The sequence below is a fragment of the Columba livia genome, chromosome 17, assembly GCF_036013475.1.
Source record: "Columba livia isolate bColLiv1 breed racing homer chromosome 17, bColLiv1.pat.W.v2, whole genome shotgun sequence".
Taxonomy (NCBI): Eukaryota; Metazoa; Chordata; class Aves; order Columbiformes; family Columbidae; genus Columba; species Columba livia.
In genome coordinates this window covers 4,737,409-4,757,930 of record NC_088618.1, presented here as the reverse complement: position 1 = coordinate 4,757,930, position 20,522 = coordinate 4,737,409, and the positions used below count along the sequence as shown (strand labels likewise).

General features: G+C 42.7%; 1 protein-coding gene across 32 annotated transcripts in view; it reads left to right on the top strand.

Moving 5' to 3' along the window:
- Positions 1-961: 961 nt before the first annotated feature.
- Positions 962-20,522, top strand: part of CLIP1 (CAP-Gly domain containing linker protein 1) — a 63,106-nt gene continuing 43,545 nt past the window's right edge. For 10 of the 32 annotated variants that reach the window (XM_065032909.1, XM_065032908.1, XM_065032913.1 and 7 more), the window contains exons 1-3: positions 982-1,133; positions 12,938-13,134; positions 13,588-14,156. In XM_065032909.1, coding sequence (XP_064888981.1) covers positions 13,041-13,134; positions 13,588-14,156 — 663 coding nt within the window. In that variant the 5' untranslated portion in view covers positions 982-1,133; positions 12,938-13,040. Of the gene's footprint in view, positions 1,134-1,232; positions 1,398-12,937; positions 13,135-13,587; positions 14,157-20,522 lie in introns of those variants that run through there. The other 22 variants (XM_065032893.1, XM_065032897.1, XM_065032896.1 and 19 more) reach the window with 9 other exon arrangements.

Sequence of the window (20,522 nt, the reverse complement as noted above, 5' to 3'; positions counted from 1 at the left end):
TGGCTGTACATGGATTTGAGTGTCTGTTTCATCATCTAATGGACGTGGTAAGAGATTCCATTTAACATTTAGGAAGTGAAATTCTAACAAACATTGCTAAATGCTGGTCTAGTTGAAACCTGTTCTTTGGGAGACTGCGTCACACCATTTTGTGCTTTACCATGCTGGATTAATGCCAAAGAATGGAGCCAAAATGAAACACAATTTGCAATCAGGCTCCAGCAATGGAACTGCTTTCTCATCACCCTTTTGTTTGAATGGCATCATGCAGAAATTAAATGATCTGTGAGATTGCAAACTGAGGTTTGCTTTGTGATGAATTCAGCAGTTATGGGCCGGCTCTGGCTGGAGTCAGCCTTGAAAACTGGTATTAAATTGTGGATGATGGCATTGGAGCTACTGCTACAGCTGTTTAAACTTCAGCAATGGGATAACGTCAGGTTCCACTGTGTTGCTTCACAAACACAATGAAAAATAAAATACTTAGTACTTCAGAGCAAGAGAAGGAATGATACGTTTCTGGGCATCAGGACAAAAGGAAAATGGAGAAAAGAAGCCACAGTGAAGTTATTCACTGAGAGCTCTGTGCTTCACACCGCCGCCTCTCCTCCCCCTCCCTGCTGCCGCAGCGCCTTCCCCAAGGGCTCGGTGCTCGGGCCCTCTCCCTGCTGCGGAGACCGGGACGAGCCTCCGCGCCGGCCCTTGGCCGCTCCCCACCGGCCGCCGGGACGGGCGGCTGCCCCGGCGCCTGCCCTCCCCGCCCGCCCGGGACAGACCGAAATGCCGCTGCTTCCCCCTCAGCCCCGCGGTGGCGGGGACCCGGGGCTGCCCCGGGGCGAACAAAGCCGGGGGAGACAAAGGGAAAGGAGGCGAGGAGGGGGCGCGGGCAGAACGCGGGGGAGCGGGAGCGAGGCAGGGGCGCGGAGGGAGGCGCGGTTCCCGCTGCTGCAGTCTCCGCCTCGCGGTGCCGCGGGCCCGGCCGGGCGCAGACGTTAATCCGCCCGCTCCGCCCCCTGCGAGCCGGGGAGGCGCCGCCGCCGCTGCAGAGGGGAAGGAGGCGGCGGCGGCAGGAGCTGCGCCCGGCGCTCGGGGCGGCCGGGGAAGGCGGCGGCGCGGAGCCGAAGGCGGTAAGGGTGAGGCCGCCGTTGGGGCCGCGCGGGGAGGGCGGCGGCGCTGCCGGCTCGCGGCGGAGCTGTCTGAGGGCGGGGGAAGCCGCCGGCTGCCTCCCGCCTTGGGGCCTCCGCTTCCCGTCCGGGCACTTCAGCGGACGGCGGACTCGGGGCGGAGGCGGCGGGCGGTGAGGAAGCGAGGCGGCGCGGCCGGCGGTGAGGCGCCGTGACGGGACGGGGGGCGGCCGTGACTGGAAGTGCCGGAGGACCTCACGCTGAGCCACTCGTGTGGGTTGCGGGACCCTGTGTGGGTCCCTGAGCGGGGCGTAGGGCGGCGGGCAGCCCCGGAGGGGCGATGCTGGGCTGGGTGTGGCGAGGCCCCGGGAGCCGGGGCGGGCGGGCACCCCCGGGAAGCTGTTGGCCTCCGCCACACGTGCCTGCGCCTCTGCCGGGGCCGCGGTGACAGCAGCCGGTTTGGCTGGTTCCCGAGCCGTGTGCTCGGGCTTTACCGCGCTCGTTCCGCCCTTGTGGGGTCCCCTCTCCCGCCGTGCCCGCGGTGGGACAGCGCTGACCGCCCGCCGTGTCCCGGGGCAGCCGCACTCGGTGAACTCTGAGGCGGCGGGTGCAGGATCCCGGGTGGGCCGGGGCCTCCCCGGCCTCGTCTGTCGCCGCGCAGGTTCCTTGGGTGTCCTCGTGGTTCGTGAGGAGCAGGTGGGGACATGAGGGTCTCGAATAGACCTGCTCGAGCCTCACCCTTGAATGTAGCATTGTGCTTATTGGTGGCTTGAGTGAATGACTTTGTGGGGAAGGTGTCTGAGTAAATGCTGACCTGCAGTTCACAGCATCTTGCAGTTATATGTCAATATTTCACCCATTAATGATTTGGCTTATAATTTACCATGGCGTTGTCTAGTTTTATGTCTACTCCCTACACCTGTGTTGTTTTCAGAGCTCCCAATTTGCAGGTGAGCTGCCCTTCTATCACCCCACAGTTCTGGGTGGCTCTGCCAGAGTTTGCTGCCATGTTTACAGCCCAGGTTTGAGCTGTGGGATCCAAAGGCGATGCTGTAAGGCCCCTCCTGCTTCCCGCTAGATCTCTACTGCTGCTACCTAAGGCCATTCAGGGTTCTCTTTCCTGTGCCTCAGCTATCATGGGGCACAAGGTAATTGTTGCTGTTACTCACATGTTAATGTGGCTTCTGCTGCATTAAAGTCAGGCATTAATTTTCCCTTTCATTGTAGCATCTTTGTGGATATGTTTTAAATAATTAAAATATAAAAACTAACAAAAGCCAACACCACAAATAAAAAATTCCAAAACACAGTATGAGGAAGAAGATGTAGTCCATGTCTGTATACATTTGTGATTAAAAATATGACCGTGAAATTAAGACTCTCTCCTCCCTGCCCCTTCACTCACTCACCCCGTGTGCTATACGGGTTGGGTTCTATGGAAGTTCACAGGTTGCTTTGAGATGTTTGTGCGGGAAGATTGTGAAACGTGATATCTGTATTAATATGTAGGAAGAAGAAAGGAGGTACGAAAGAGGAAATGCCTTCATGCCTGCTGCTTGGTGAAGAATTTTATTTAAAGAACAGAAATATGCATATAATTCTGTGACTAGTGATGTCAGAGGGTGATTTTTCTTCAGTGTGTGTCTGTTTGCACCTGCTGCAGCATGTAACAAGATAGCAAATGAGATACTGTGGAGGAAAAGTAAATAACTTTCTTGTTGGCCCAACAGCAACATATCTTAGTCTTAAGGAATGTATAACTGTTCAGGGACAAAACTTCTTCATTTACATTCTGAATGGAAAATGACTGGAAAACGTGCAGAGGATTATTAGTTCTTGGTTTAAAATAATGAGATTTTAAGGTGCTTTTCCGGTCCAGTCCTTCCACATGCTTCGAGGTTTTCTGTCTGTGCTGAAGCGCACTGAAGCTTTGTGTGTATTGAAGGGAGAGGGATGTGTCGGCTGGAGCAGAAAAGCTCAGAAATGTGACCTCAAATGTCAGTATCTTTATGGGTCAAGAGGGAGATTTTATTTGGGGGAAAAAAAAAAGTTGAATATAATTTGTATGGTTTCCTTTAAAGAGAAGATATTGACTTTCTAGTGAGGGGCAGAAAACCAGCTGTCTTGTATCCTTATCACGGATGTGTACTGTAGGAAATAAAAACGCTCTTTCCTCCTGTGATTATACTGTAGGAAGGAGCGGTGCTGATTGCCGTGACTTTCTAGAGCTTCCGTAGGTTTCCTGTCTGACCTATAGGCTGTAAATGTTTATCATCTTCTGTATGTGAGTATCCAGGACAGCTTTTATTTACTTAGCTTGGACAGATTGGGTAATTCCTTTAGTGTTCCTCCCTTTATCCTTTTAGCCCTGTTAAAGTTTTTCTTGGGAGTGACTGAGAATATTTCAGAATAGGTCTTCCTTCAAAAGAAAATGAGCGATCTGTCTTGCCAATATGATTTTTCAAAACTACTTTTCTTTCTCTCTCTAAAACGTTCAGGTCAAATGTTAGCTCTGTATGTTGAATGCAAGTTTTCTAATGTTTGAACATGATGACCGTGAATGAATGCAGCTCTTGTTTAATCTTTTGGCATTCCTTGGAGACTACTGGCTCTGCTGGCACGTCTAAAAAGTAACGTACTGGAATCCTTATTGGACTGGCATGTTTAGAAATGCCTCAGATGGATGGTGTTTTGTTATTTAATGAAAGGCAATTATCTACTGCATTAGCTGTAATCTCAGCTGCCCTCAGCTAGATGCCAGTTTCTGCTGGAGCAAACATTTCGTTCTTCTTGACCAGCGGAACTGAAGCCAGCTCTGTCAGCAGCACGGTCCCCGTGATTTCAAACATCTAACAGTATGTCTGGGCTTGTCCAGGTGTCTGTCCTCTACACACATTTATTTTTGCAGAGTGATGTTGCATTCGCATGAATTATAGTGGTACAACTGACCCTTAAAAACACACACAAATCCAGTATCTTCTGCTGGCCTCTGAAAGGCTGGAAGGGTTATAGAAGATGGATCTAAGAAGACTCAGCAAGTTTCTACCTTAGCACCAGCCAGACTGTATTTCACCTGGAACATCTCATTAATTGTTTGTACCAACTCAGTTGGAAGACCCTTAGGTGGATAGTACCGTGTATTCTTTTAATTCCCAAGATGTCTTCACTCCGCTGTTTCAAGGAGTATTCAACCACCATTAAAAGCTGTTCAGTTTTCCTGATCTTTATAATCATACTGTTTGTATTTTTAGCTTATTTTGAGGGGAAATTACAAGGCTAAGAGAAAAACCTCTCTATTTGATGGAGTTAACTTATCTGACATTCTTGTTCTGCCTTTCTGTTTGGTGGCGGCATCCGCTCAATCACAGCGATATTTATCTAAGTTCTGTGTTTGTATTTCTACTTTATCATATGCCAGCCGTATAGCAGTCATGGTGCTAATTTAAAAGGCTAAGAACATGGAGAGCTAAAAAGGGATTGCTGACTTGATGTTTTCAAAGAGTGTGAAACAGTTACAGTTTCACCCAAGTCTATCAAAATTAAATTCTTACTATAAAAAGCAGCATCTTTGTTTCGGCTCTTTCAGTTGTAATTGTATTAGGGACAAGCTCTGTGTCTTTGCTTATATGCATTTGGGTTTGAGGCTGACAGGAGATTATATTTTTGTTCTCAAGCTTTCATTTAAACTTTAGATCCCAAATAAATTAAACTTTATGTTCTGCTGTTCCAAACTCATAATTGTTATTGTGGACTGAATGCACTTACTGAGATGGTTAAAGTGTATTCTCATCAGAAAAAGTGAGTGTGGACAGTCAAATAACTCTTCTTCTTATTTAAATTGAAGCTTTTGGGAAAGACAAGAATTTCTTTGGAAAAATCTAGGAAAAGTAGTAAGTATTGACAGTGGGCCTACCAGAAGACGTGGCAATTATTTACTTTCTCAGGTGAAAACTTTCTCTGCTTCTCAATCCTTGACTCATTCTGTAGAGAGTGATGTGTGCTTAGGAGGATCATGTGCTTTCTGATCTTTTAATAGACTATAGCAGTGACATTTTTATAATGCATGTGTACGGTGGCAACTTGAAGTGTTAGAGTTTGCATAATAATTTCTGTGTTGTTTTTTTTTAAGCTTTTTAACAGCTATCAGCTCTTCCTTATTAATTAAAGATGGGAATCTTTTTTAAAAATTGGACAGACTGTTACAGAATGGTAAAATGAGGTGACTTGAAATGTCCTTGATGCAGAGTTAAAATCCCGAAGCAGAGCAGAAGCTTTAATGCATTATCTTTCTCATAGCATTGAGGTAATATCTGACTGATGGTTTGAGGTCCTAAGCCTCTTATGATCTTTGATCTGATTCATCTTGTTCTTAGTACAGTTTCTAAGTTATAGGAATTTACCCTGCCTTTTCCCTTTCCCAAGCATATGGTGGTAGAATCCTGTTTATCCAGTTTGCAGTGAATATCCTGCACTTTCCAAGGTAGAAAAACAGCCATGTATCCTATTTACTAACTTAGCAGTATCACTAAAACCCTCTAACTTTCAGTGGATTAGCATCTCATAATGGTTGCATTCCTAACTGCATTATATTCAAGTTTTGTATTATCTGCAAACATATTGATAACTGTGCTGCTACCAAGTCTATTAATGGTAATACTTTGATTTTTCCACTTTGCCTCAGAAATTAGTTTGTCTGATCTAAAGTCATTGGGAGAAACTCAAGACTATTTGAACACAAGTCTCCTTCCTACCAGTCGGCCTACTTCTGTGAAACTTGTAAGAATATAATACTTGTTTCTAGAAATCTCCTGCATTTTGTTTTATTTAGTTGAGATTACTCAGCAGGTTCAAAATCAAAGGAGAAATACAGATTCATATGCAGGACTGACTACCATAAAAGCCCTGATGTTGAAAGTTAATCCAAGTGTCTTTGATCCTGAATATGCTACAGTTCAAGCCATCTCCATGATATCGAAATACAGAGTCTACTGTCTGTGTCAGTTAAGAAATAACTCTAAAGTTGCTGGTTGAGCTCTAGATTAGCTGTGTCTTTAATGAGGGACAGCACTGTGGGGCGTTTGGATTGATTCCTAAACCATAAATCTTGCTTTTCCCCAGTCCATCTATGTGTACAAGAAAGCAGGAGTGTGTCGTGAGCTCTTAAGGAAACAGAGATTCACTCTTTGAAGTGAGAGAAACCCAGCAGCTATTTATGGGCACGTCCTTATCCTGCGAGTGATGGTGCTTGATGGGGGGATGAGTGATGACAAGATGCAGTGTTTGTGTTACAGTGTTGGGACTGCTTTGAATATCCTCCGGGTATCTTTGTTTCTCTGAACATACTAGTTGCTACAAACTAAGTAGTGTTTATCTAAACAAATGTGTTCTAAAATAGAGTTGGAAGATTTTTCAGGATCTGCGCTAGTGATCGTATAGATATGATTCAGTCTGAGCAATTGGTCAGCTGCTCTTCGGTTCAGGTTCTATGCATCAAGTGAGTGACACTGTCAGAAGAGCTGTGTCATACCAGTGGGGACACTGCCCGCTCATCCCTCCCTGTCCACCTGGTCCAGAATTGTTTCACTAAGGATGTTGGTTGGTATGTCCCAGTCTGGTCAGTTTGTGGACCTGCTGTGGATGAATTAATCTCATTTCTGTTTGAACCTTCCAGAAGTTGGTCGCTGTGATCTGGCACATTCTCGCACAGAGAAAACTACTCTTAAAAAGGTAGCAAGAGGTATTTGCAAAGGCATATATTTTGTTCAAAGCTGTAATGTGGTTGCATTTTTAAGCTGTGTGAAGGAATTACTTTAAGCACTTTTGGAAATACATATACTCACTTTTTACAGAAATGTGATACCAGCCCAGGAGACCATAAATACAGCTTCTAGAGCTGTAGTAAGAATTAGATCTGGATCATACAGAAGATGCTTACACATCTTAAAGTTTTAAGACTGCAATAATTTTAGGAGGTGTAAGCATTTGTAACTGTGCAGAGTCTGAGCTCTTAGAGTAACTCATGGACCAGTGGAGAAAACTTTCCAGGTTCAAAATTCCAAGTTATTTTCTATAAACCATTGCCAGGATATTTGAGGAATGATTCATGAGCTTCTGAAAGCTTGGCAGTAGTGGTAGGAACATAAAGAGTATGAAACATATTTCAGAAATGCTGTCCAGGCTGTTGTTTCGTAGTGTTTCACGTGGTGAGTTTGTTTTTCTCTCAGGAAAGTGAGGTTACTGGATTGTGGTGGCCTTTGAAATATGTTTTCCATATCTCATTTCTACAGAAGGGATTTTCTGACTTGTTTTGGACATGTTACATTTTCTTCATGGTATGGTCAGAATTTGTTTTCTTGATAGCTACTAGTTGTCTACAACAGGGATTGTATGTGATCTCTGGTTACAGGAGATTTCCAGCAGTTTTTTTATTCTACACAATCCTTTTATGATATTTACTCTGTATCTGTTAGTCTCAATGTTTATATGTATTTTGCAAAACATTGGTGTGCTTAGCAGAATAAACAAATGGAAGTGATCTCTTTTTTAAGCTTAGAAATGTGCTGGCATTGAAAGGCATTTTCCAACAATATTTAGACTCTTAAAGGTGTTAAAATATTAATAATAAACTTCATTTAATTTGAACTGTTTTCAAGAGCTTGTGCATGAGCCATAGCAGATGATCATCAATTAAAATAATGGTTTCACTTTATTATACAACTAAACCATGCGAGCAGCGTCCCAGCCTCCCGGTGCGCAGAACCCGCCCGTGTGTCTGTGCGCAGAGGACCGAGATGATGCCGTCTGGTGTGAGTCCATTCACACATTGTGCTGCTCTGTTCTAGAATGTCCTCTTTGTTCCCCTACTAAATGGACAGACAACTTGCTTTTCTCCATGGAAACACTGCATCTGTTCCATGGGACTGAGTTAGTGATGGCAGCAAATGTTTCTTCCTTAAATTTTCAAGTAATCGTTTCAAATGTTTTACCAGATTAAAGATTTTACTTTTAATATTCGCACTACCTGTCCTGAGGAAGGAGAGTGTGCTGGTGGCAGCGTGATTGTCAGATACAAACTGAGCTTAAAAAAAATATTGGTACTATTATATTCTTGTCATGGCTATAGGGCTCTTTTAAATGGAGTGAACTGAGGCTTTAACGTTTTTCCCTGTTTTCCTATTTAATTGTGGTTTAGTTCTTTTTGGAGTAAGGCATTTGACACAATCTCCCACAGCACCCTCACAGCTAAACTGAGGGAGTGCGGTCGGGATGAGCGGGTAGTGAGGTGACTGCGAACTGGCTGAAGGGAAGAAGCCAGAGAGTCGTGGTCAATGGGCACAGTCCAGTTGAGGCCTGTATGTAGTGCAGTGCCTCAGGGGTCAGTACTGGGGCCTGTATTATTCAATATATTCATCAATGATTTGGACGAGGGAATAGAGTGTACTATCAGCAGGTTTGCTGATGACACCAAGCTGGGAGGAGTGGCTGATACGCCAGAAGGCTGTGCTGCCATCAGAGACCTGGACAGGCTGGAGAGTTGGGCGGGGAAAAATTTAATGAAATATAACAAGGGCAAGTGTAGAGTCTTGTATGTGGGTAGGAACATGCCCAGGTTCCAGTCTAAGTTGGCAGTGTAGGGGAAAGGGGCCTGGGGGTTCTGGTGGACAGCAGGGTGACCATGAGCCAGCACTGGGCACTTGTGGCCAGGAAGGCCAATGGTACCTGGGGTGGATTAGAAGGGGGTGGTTAGTAGATTGAGAGAGGTTCTCCTCCTCCTCCACTCTGCCCTGGTGAGACCACATCTGGAATATTGTGTCCAGTTCTGGCCCCTCAGTTCCAGAAGGACAGGGAACTGCTGGAGAGAGTCCAGCGCAGGGCAGCAAAGATGCTGAAGGGAGTGGAGCATCTCCCTTTTGAGGAAAAGCTGAGGGAGCTGGGGCTCTTTGGCTTGGAGAAGAGGAGACTGAGGGGTGACCTCATTAATGTTTACAGATATATAAAGGGTGAGTGTCAGGAGGATGGAGCCAGGCTCTTCTCAGTGACAAGCAATGATAGGACAAGGGGTAATGGGTTCAAACTGGAACACAAGAGGTTCCACTTCAATTTGAGAAGAAACTTTTTCTCAGTGAGCGTGGCAGAACACTGGAATAAGCTGCCCAGGGAGGTTGTGGAGTCTCCTTCTGTGCAGACATTCCAACCCGCCTGGACACCTTCCTGTGTAACCTCATCTGGGTGTTCCTGCTCTGGCAGGGGGATTGCACTGGATGAGCTTTCGAGGTCCCTTCCTATCCCCAACATTCTGTGATTCTGTACTAGTTGTTGAAAATACAGCCTTCAAAGAAACAGTGGTGGACATCTGTTTTTATTATAGGAATTCCTTTTCTAACAGTTGGAAAATATTCTGCTTTTTTAGATCAGGGTTATGTGCTTAAATTTTATTTCTTTATTTTAAATCTCAACTTGCCAACAGAATTCATATCTATTATCAGACGAATATGATTTATTTTCTTAAAGCAGTGGTTCTCAACTGGTTGCTTATGGATCACTTTGATCTATGCACTACTTCAAGGTCTAAAAAGGTAAATAAGAAGAATAAGGTTATTACTGATCAACTAAAAGGGCCAGTGCAGGGATTCTTATCTGTGTTTGAAATTTTTTAGTAGTCAACACACATACACAAATTGCAATTTATTCGAGAATGTACCACATTTTCATATGGCACGAAATTATATATTTGCCAGTAATGGCACAAGTGTAAATCTGTTTTTTATGGGAACTTGTGGTTTTTTTGAACACTTAAGCAGTATAGTCAGCCTCTTTCTGGGCATTTCCTTAGGTTCCTCTTAGATCTTTTGAGAAACTTACAGTTAATGTCATTGCCTATTGGTTATAAAGATTCTTTTTCAGAAGAGCTGAGGCAGATGCAAGGAAGGAAAGAGAACAAATTGCGACAAGTGGCTGGCTGCGCTCTCGCAGGAGAACTCAAATGAGCTAATTGACATCTGGAGCCTGTTAGGAAATGCTGGAGTGTGCGATGCTTAAAATCACTTGATGCAAATTTACATGCATTCAGTGTTATATGAATTCTATTAGGAAATGCTACCATTTCAAAGACTGAAAGTTGCATTTTCACTATTCCAGTAAGGCAATAATTTACTGAAGTGTGTTGCTTATATTCAAGCAGTTTTTTGAATCAAGCTACAATTTCAGTAACTCTGAAACCAGGGCACAGGGATTGTGTTACTTGTGGCCTAGCTGAACGCCTGTGTATTGAGAAAAGCAAATGACACAGCAAATATATAACCCATGACTGTGGAGAGCAAGATTAAAATGTGAATGAGTACCCTGAGCCAAGAGATGCAATATTAGAACATTCTAACTCGCTGATGAGCAGAGGTTTGTTAAACATCTACTAATAAACAATTATTTGAAACTGGCAAAATGTGATTTGGGGGGGTAATTTAGTGTTTGTTTTCTTTTCATATACCTATTTGCACAATATAGATGGTGACTACCTGTGTGGTGCTGGAATGCTCTTTGGGGGCAAAAAAAGAGGTGATACATGGAAAGGAATAGTGGTTTTAGGAGGCAGCCTTTCTTAAGCCTTTGTCCCTGGTGAGGTTGCTGAATTTCAATGAATTTGGTGTTTGACGCTGGCAGAGAAGGCTGTGAACTAAAAAGAGCTGATCTCGATACTTTTCACATTTCTGTATTTGTACCAAATCCTTCTTCATTATGTACAGTTTTTCCATTCTGTGGATTCTGGTGGGTTGAGGACAGTAATGGAGGCGTGTGTGGAGATGGTGGTGTGGGCAGGAGTAGGGCCTGCGCTGTGATGGAGAACAGGGACGTAGCACATCCGTAAGAGAAGAGGAAGGCTTTTCAAGTCCTTGGCATGTCAAAGTGAAGTGCAGTCTTAGAAGGTTTCTAAAACAAAATATGAAGAAATACAATACACTTGGATTTAGCAAGGAGGGCAGGTATGTAGTAGGAGGGGAAAAAACAGCAGTGTTCCCGCTTTCTCCAAAGTGACGTTTGATGGGATCCTCTAGTTGTTCTGCTGTACAACTGTATGCCTCTCGGTTCTTCAGAGCTTTGTCATATTTCATGCCTGTCGTTCTGCTTTGATTTTTAGAGAGTGAACTCCACTTTCATGTTCATGAACATGAAAGCTCTCACTTAGAAGTTAATAGTAAAGTGGCATACGTCTTGCAAAAACAATGGGGAAATTTTTCTCTTCAGTAGTCATAACTCTGCAGATGGGTGGGTGACATACTGCTGGCAAGGCTAGAAAAAGTGTTCAGCGATCTTCACAGCACTGCTTCAGAGTTTTCATGGAGCATAACTTAAATTGTAGACAAACACCATCCAGGCAAGGTGGTAATTAATGCTTTTTAAAGTATAGACTTTTTGCAGACTTCTTAGAAAATGGCTTGAATTTGGCATGGCTGAGCTTGGAACAGCAGAAGGAATGTTTCACTTTGTTATTCAGGTTCACAGAGCAGTGTGCCTGATACTTTCTTTTTCACAGTGAATTGATTTTTAGGAACACTAATGTACCGGCTATTAATAATACATGAGGGGTGAGATTTCTACGGGTAGGTAAAGGACACGGCTGGCTTGTCTATTTAGTCTTCCTTCCCATATCACGGCAGTGTTTTGCCTTTAAACATCCTGTACACCCGGTACCAGGGCACTGCTGGGAACGGGTCTGGGCCGTCTGCGATCGGCTTTCTGCCTGTGTGTGTACTGACTGGTGCCAAAATGCTGAGTAAATGGCCTTACAGTTCTTGTTTGTCATGTTCTGAGCAAGCAGTTGAGCAAACAGTCTATTGCTACATGTCTCTGTTTCCTTTTTTTTTGTTTTTTTCAGGTGTTTGTTTAGATGCATACTTTTTTTTTCTTTTTAAGCAGTCATAGCTGTTCTGTCAGTGCTTTTATATACAAAGCGTAGCAAATATCCAAGCTTTTGAATATGGTGGGGAGACCGGTCAGCTTAAAGTTTGGCTTTGAATTCACATTACAGAAAAAAAAATCATTATAGATGAAAGAGCCTTTCTAAAGCTTTTGTAATCAGAAGGAAGATGCCTTCTGTGGCAAAACCCTGATGACATAGTTCCCTGAAAAGCTTCGAGCTGGCTTCCAAGGCAGAGCCGCGCTCCATCCTAGCAACGTGGGAAGGTTCCCTCCTCCTCCTGGCCCAGGAGTGAAGCCGAGTGCTGTGCTGGGGGCTGCCAGCCAACCCATCTTGTGATCCAGAGGGTCACAGACAGCTGAGGTGGATGTTTGCTTTCTGGGCGTCATCATCTAACTCTGTCAATCAGTCGTCATTTTTCAGTTCCAGTCTCTCTTAAAAGCTGTATTGCTTTTATGCTGAAATTCCCAGTTCTCTTGATTTCTCTTGCAGTTCATTCTCTAGTCTCAAGTTGGTTTTGCTGGGATATTGCAACACTTGAAAAATGTGACTGAAAACAGCATGGTGCGCAGGGTGGTTATATCTGTGTGTAATGTTAGTAATGCTGTTAAGGGCTTTGTTTTTCTTTCTTAAAATAGCCTTTTAGTTTAAAGCTCAGGATGCGTACAGCAGCATTCAGCAAAGTGAGTTATTTTGATGCTTTAGGTTCAGACGTGGTGTCTTTTGATAGGAAATGGCCTTCAAAAGATCGAGGGTTGGAAATGCTGTCCGCAAAATGCTTCTGGTTGTTATTGTAAAGAGTCTGTCATGCATTTCATATACAGACTGTGTGTATATGTAAAAATTTCTGCAGGAGTTAAAATACTGATTTTTGTTTCACGTCTAATATTTTTACATGCAGGTTTATTCCAGAGCTGGAAAAACTCCAATAATATATTTTATTCATGTGCGGAAAAAGATAGTTGGCTACAGACAAAGAGGATTACCACCAGTCTTGCAAAAAGATGAGTATGTTAAAACCAAGTGGACTTAAGGCTCCTTCAAAGACCATCAAGCATGGGAGTACATTGCTGAAAACTCCTGGATCTGTTGCAGCTAGTAAGGCATCTTTAAATAACTTTTCTCTTATTCATCCTGTAACAAAAAGTACCTTGAAAGCTATGAGTACACACTATTTTTTCTGTTACACCAAGGTACTTTTGCTAGTATTTCTAACAAAAATTATGTGTACTGCATGAAAAGAATTCAGCGTTACTAGTTAGGTGTGATCAAGCAGTTTTCCTTGGAAAAAACTTCTCATGATAAAAATGATTGGGTAGTTTTTGAGGTAAGACTTGTAATCTTTACAAGGATTTTACCAAAACCCTCATTAAATTCATTCAGTATCTCTGTCCTTAGATTTTGAATTATTGTATTCCAGAAATTACAGTGTTTTGAAAAGTAAGAAAATCTGAAATCATGCTTTTCCACATGCTTCCTGCAATGAAACTGTGTAACGATGCTCTCTGGGATATTATAGCGTATTTGCTTTCTCATTGTGCTTGATTCCAGCTCCAGCAGAAAAAGCCGCTTCCAGTGAAAAGGCCTCAAGTGCAACCGCTGCAGATGCACATGAAGAGTTTGTGGATGATTTCAGAGTTGGGGAGCGTGTTTGGGTCAATGGAAATAAACCTGGCTTTATTCAGTTTCTTGGTGAAACCCAGTTTGCTCCAGGACAGTGGGCAGGGATTGTTCTAGATGAACCCATTGGTAAGAATGATGGCTGTGTGGCTGGAATTCGCTATTTCCAGTGTGAACCCTTGAGGGGCATATTTACAAGACCATCAAAATTGACAAGAAAAGTGCTGACAGAAGATGAAGCCAATGGAACACAGACAGCTCATCCTTCTAGAGCTACATCCCCAACTTCCACATCAGCTGCTAGTGTGGTGTCTTCAGCCGCTGCCGCGCTTCCCCCTTCGGGAATTCCACAGAAAACTTCACCGCTTGCTGCTAAGGAACATTCAACTCCTCAGATTAGCAATCTTTCAAAAACTGCAAGTGAATCTATATCAAATCTATCTGAAGCGGGATCACTAAAGAAAGGAGAAAGGGAGCTCAAAATTGGAGATCGAGTTCTGGTAAGATTCCCCTGCTGCCTCTGTCTGCTTTTGATTGATTGATTAATTGTGACTTCTGTTAATAGTTAAAACTGTTCTACTGTTTCCTTGGGCAAGGTAATGTAAATTTACATTCTAGCTTTCTTTTCATTGGGTGTCTTCTGTAGACAAGCTCTTCCCATGTGGAAACTGTAGGAAGGCACACTGTAGGAAGATCTTTGCATTACCAAGATAAAATAGTTAATCTGGCAGTTTTTAGTCTATTATGTTTTGCCAATGTTTTAAAAAAAAAGGTCATTTAACAACAGCTTATCTTTCCGTAACTTCAAGAACGGCAGTCGTGCTAAATAAAAAATGAGCTTGTGAGATTTCTGTGCAGCTCTTTTGCCCTATTCAAGGCCATGTCTTTAGAAAGCCAACAGTTCAATAATTGATTGTTCCCCTGAGATGGGCAGCAACAGAAGTAGTCACATAATGCCACTGATCACCCAGGAATTACGTGTTCCGTTGGTGATGTGCCATGTTACTTGGCTGCCCTTCCTAAATTCAGAACCATGAATGCTGCTGCTGACATATCATTTCACTCTTTTAAAAGAGAGTTAAGTTTTCTTAGTTTAAACATTTTTTCTTTTAAATAATTACATTGCATATGTTTTATCTTTGGGTCAATGTAATAGAGAACAGGTCATTTTTGATAACTGATTGGACATACACCTACTAAGAAAAGTGGGAACTTTGCCTTGAAACACCAGCTTTTGCTTGAAAAGGCAGTAAAAAGCTGGCAATACATTGTTTATGTTGTACTCCTTATTTAAAGGCTATGTATGTAGCCCTCAGATATAATCCGAGTGGTATTTGTATACAACAACAGAGCTAGCAGAAGAGCTCGCCAAGCTGCTCTCCATCATCTTCCAACAGTCCTGGCTCACTGGGGAGGTCCCATACGATTGGGAGTTGGTGAATGTTACCCCAATCCACAAAAAGGGCTGCAAAGCTGACTCTGGCAACTCCAGGCCTGTCAGCCTGACCTCGGTGCCTGGCAGGGTCATGGAGCAGATCATCCTGAATGCAATCACACAGCACCTTCAGGATGGACAAGGGATCAGACCCAGCCAGCGTGGGTTTAGGAGGGGCAGGTCCTGTCTGACCAACCTGATCTCCTTTTATGATCAGGTGACCCACCTGGTGGATGAGGGGAAAGCTGTAGGTGTGGTCTGTCTAGACTTCAGCAAAGCTTTTGACACTGTCTCCCATAATATACTCCTGCAAAAACTGGTAGCCCATGGCTTGGACGAGTGTACTCTCTGCTGAAGAGTTGTCTTACTGTTATTTTGATACAATATCTTTTTATTTAGAATATATATTTTTACGTTTCCGGTGAAGCGAGGGCAGGGTTTGGCTGACAGCTAGAGTTGGACTGAGATGTGTTTTCTTGGAGTGGCAATGGAAACAAAGATTTGCCGTTTATCGCTGACTATTTCTACCAGGGACTAGAGCCCTGTCTCTTCCAGTCACTGTTGTCTTTTTAACCTCGTTTCCCCTTTTCTCAAGAACCTTTGTGAGATCTTCTGCACTGTCCTCTGTGGGTGGGAATGTTCTTTGATGCCTGTGAAGGCATTGCTCTGTTTTTCCTCTACCTTATTAGTACAAATTGCAGAAGGAGAATATCCCAAGTGCCACGGTTTGATAGTAATGTCCCAAATTCTGTTTATTAAGCAGAACACATTAAACTTAGTATTTCATCCTTCCTCTAGTCGCCTTAAGTCTTCCTGTTGAATCATCAAATTGTAGGTTGAGGTTTTGAAGCAATTCCTAGCGCAGCATGTCAGTGATGCATATCTGTAATTTATATGCCAGTATAAGAGAGTGTGGCATAGAAATATGAATCTTAAATGGACAGGATTCCTGTCTGCTGCTTTTTAACCCTTTTGGATCCCATGCTAATTTTTTTGTAGTATACCCAGACTCTGATATCATGTTTAAAATAATTCAGATGTAAATATTTTAAACTCTAGATTAGTTCAAATAACAGTAAAATTGACCAAATAATCCATTCATCTGTTATTTTTTTTTCTCTGCCACCGAACTCCTGAATTGAGCTTTTACTGAGTAATTGCTGAAAGTGTCCTCAGAGCCGACAGGTAGTTCCAGGTGTTGTGGAAGACCTGCCTGTCACTCACTGTAGGTTGCTTAGCCATTCCATCTCCAACACAGCTACAAATGCATCTGGATTGCCCCATGTCATTTATCTTTTATTTACACTGACAGAAGTAACTTTTCATGGAGTTTCCCCTGTAAGTGACAAAGTAGCATCATGTGCTCCAGTCTGACCGTACCACTGCAGAACTCTAGCGACTCAATGCTGCCCACGTTCATCAGTTCTTGCAGTTTGGACTGTTATACTGAGTGCAACTGTTGAGAGTTGCATCTTGAAAACAGTGAGCTTCCAGCAGCGTAGAACTGCAGTTCAGCAGAACAATGAATTCACGATAGACAAAAGCTCGTCTGGGAGTCTTATTAAAATACTTAACTGGAAAAGTATGTCCTTAAGGGCAAATTCAGAGGTGGGTGATATGCAGCTCATCAGCTAATATTACATTCTGGAATGGACTTCAGATGTGGCTCAACTGTGTTGATCTGTGTGTGTGTTCTTAGGGTGTGGAGTGTTACGCTGGAGTATTGCAGTCTGCTGTATTTTTTCCTCTAACTTTGATTTTTTAAATGTACTTGATATGCGCTACCTTGAATTGATCTGTTATCTTGGCAAATCAAAAGCCAACCAAAGTAAGTGAGCACCTGAGCTGAAGTATTCTACCCCAAAATGGATGTTCCCGTGCAAAAGGAGAGATCCTTTGCATTTCTGTAGTTTACTCCTTATCAAAGGCGATTAGGTTAAAACAGCACACAAACCCTCTGCTGTCTTGGAAATCTCTGATAAGAAGTCTGTCTCCCTCAAATCCCCGTATATCTGAGCCATATTCAACAAGCATGTACTTAATTGCCTCATTGACTTGAAGCTGAGCAATAATTGTCCTTTCTCTAACATGTGGAAATATTTCATGTTAATATGTAGAAATGTTGAAAATATAGGGAGATAAAGTACATATTTAAAAGAATCATGGTTTCTGATATGTAGCTCCTTATTATTTGTTGCATTGATGTATAATTTACTGGAAAAAAATAATATAGCTAAACCAAAGAAAAAGTTATGAATGCAATGAGTAATGCAAATAGCTCTGTATTAGCCATAATTTGCATTCTTAACATCTGAACTATGTTCTGGAATTTGGATATAACGTGGTTGTTAAAGGGAGGACATGAACTCTGGGCAGTCTGATCTCATATTTGGGGATTCCTGTAAAGTAGGAAATGTTAATGGGGAAATCTTCATTTCCCTCATTACACTCATCTGGCCTTTACTGGGGTAATGACAGAGGGCAAGGTCTTCAGCACAACTGGAGTTGATTTGCCTGCTGAAAATTAGGCTACAGTTTCAGCATCTTGAACCTTGTATGAATAAGAATTCCTATGCAAAAGTACCTCTTGTGCCGGGGGAAGTGGTGTCACTAGGTGCTAAACCAGGTGGGGAACGAATAACTGAAAACTAATTCCAAAACCAAAACGCTTTCAGGCAAAGCCAGTTTCTGTTTCCTGTTTGAGTTGCAGCCAGAGAACCTGCCTGCCCTGCTGTTGCAAACACTTGGGATTTCTTAAGAACCCACTGCAAAGTTGATTTACAAAACAAACAAACAGAAAACCCCTGAACTAACCAACCAACCAAACCCGGGTTGTTGAAATAAAACAGTGAAACTTGCTTTGTGTTACAGCCGTTGCACCTACCAGAAGTTGAAGCAGCTTTGAGAGCATCTTAGGCTTTTTCCTGAAGGGACCAGATGCTGTATTTTAAATAAATAAATAAACAAAAATCTTATCAACCTAGGGGCCTTAGCCTTCTCAAGGGATTAAAGTGCTTTCATTCATTTAACCAGTTACAGCCTCCTCGTGGGCTGCCAAATCTGATGCTTCTGGAGCTGAGCTGCAAAGCTGGAACTTGGGCCTCCGTCCATATGTTCACAAAAGGTTACAAACTAGATTTACAGGCATATGCTGCTGTGGCCTTTCTGCAAAGTTATTCTCTGTGCATGAGTAACATCTAATTTCTTCTTATTGTCTGTTTTACGCTGCTCACTGTGAGTTATTTCTTGCTTTGTTATTTCTTGCCAAGTTCTTTGGTGATGTAATAGGCAAAGACTGACAGGAGATTATTGTCAGATTTGTTTCCACCCATGTAACCTATCTGCAAGTAAACATGACGTAAGGCTGCCAACTGATTAAATTCCAGGGCTCTTAAAAGCAACACGGGGAAAGAAACTTCACATGTAGAGAGAAGTTTCTTCCTTTAGAAATAACCCGGCATTGACCACGCGGCATTTTTAAGTTTTCTAGTTTCTATGACATTTTTAATACAAAATGCATTTCTGAGTTTAGTCTGTTTAAAAATCTATAATAATATTTAACTGTTAGAAAAACAAATGTTCGTTTGCATTTTTACGGTTAAAGCAATGCAAAAATATCTTGCTGCAATGCATATGAGGACAGAAAAGGAAGAAAAATTTGGAAGTTGAGAACACGTGGCTGTTTTTGCTCTGCAGGAGCTGTCTCCCCAAACCTCATTTGCTGGAATGGCAAATGTACCACACTGTTGAACTGCTTGGTCACGCTTTTGCTTTACCCTTAATTTGTGTTGACTGTATTTTTATGGCTTTGTCCTGTTAAGGAGGAAAGGAATTCATATATTTAGACATAGTATTTTGGGTGCTGTAAAGTATAATGTAGATTAGTTTGCAAAGTGGTTGCTGCAGCATGAGATACATGTATGACAATATAGCTCAAGTACAGAGAGTATCCAGAGGTTTTTGTCTGTCATTCATTATCTTCATGATTTTCTCTGCTCAAGCTGTTACATTTAAGCATTTTTCAGGACATGGTTACTTATCTGTCCACAGAGAAATAAGACAGTAAATCTATTGCAGCAAGGTGCAAGTTGTGTCTAACAGTGAGTCATTTTGTTTTGGCAGCTCCTTGTTTAACTTAAATTGCATGTGAGTTACTGGGATATAATGGCAGCAATAGGTGACTTCTCCACATGCTTTGTTAATAGGTTGTTCATGCAGGATGGTTTTTTGTGTGTATGTGGGCTGTCTCCCTTCCCCTCCCCCTGCCTTCCCAAGGGGAGTGACATCCAGGAACGCGTTGTCCTTACTCACAGGATGGGCGAAAGAACAGTTTATTTATTTACTTATTTTAATCTTTGCTTTTTTTTGTTGTTGTTGTTGTGGTGGCAAATTCACATGTGGCTTTCGTAGGATGAAATTGCTCTGTTTTGTACTGCTTCCTGTGTGACTGAATGAATTGGTTGAATGAATTGAACCTCAATAGCACATAGTTTTTAATTATTAGCTGTTTTCCTCTGGGCTGTGTGTTAGCACCGTGTCTGTGTCTTATTGCACGTTAGCTCTTCTGCCCACTTTGCCCCCGCTTTTGAACTTTGCTTTATTTCAAAATCAAACGAGTTTCTAACAATGGAGTGGTTAACTATGAAAACAGACTCTTGTTGGAAGCGTGTTTGCTGATGGAAATCAGCCCTGATCTAAGATCATCCACACATGCAGCTCAGCGTTAATTACAGATGTGACTGGGTGAGATGGAAAGACCTGTTCCAGGAGAGCCAGAGGAGACGATCTGCTGCTTCCCTCTGGCCTCGAATGGCTGAACAGATCAATTAAATACACTTGCTTTTGCCAGCTGGAACGAAGATTCTGATTAGTAGGTCCCAGGTTTTTCAAAGGCAGTGTTTGTTTGTTTGTTTGGATGCTTTTTGCCTTTTCAGGTGTCGCATATTATGGGTGCTGCGGTTTGAATGGTTCTGAAAATGGCTGATGTGTGTGACAAACGCAGAAATACCCAAGCAGTGCTTATCAGGAGTCACCGTGTGTGCTCAGGCAGGAGGAGAGACAGAGAATTGTTACTCACCTTTAAACTCCACTCAGCTGGTCTGCGACAGCGATATTGTTGTGCTGACAAAGTGGCAGACAGTGGCTATGCTCTTTTCAGAGAGATCTGTATTTTTCAATGAATACTGTTTAAATAACAGTCTCATTTTTTAGATCATCTCCTTTTTTTTGATTTCCTGGATTACACTGTTGTATTTGTTTCCTCCTTACCTTTGGAAACGTGGCTCTGCAGAGGTTTGAGGTGCTCATCCCGATGTGTTTTCATCAGGAACTTTTTAACTCCTTCACGTTTGCAAACCCATTTTGCTCCTTCACTTTACATTGCAGCAAATTAATGTAAGCATAGTTATAGTTCAATAAATGGAATTTAATC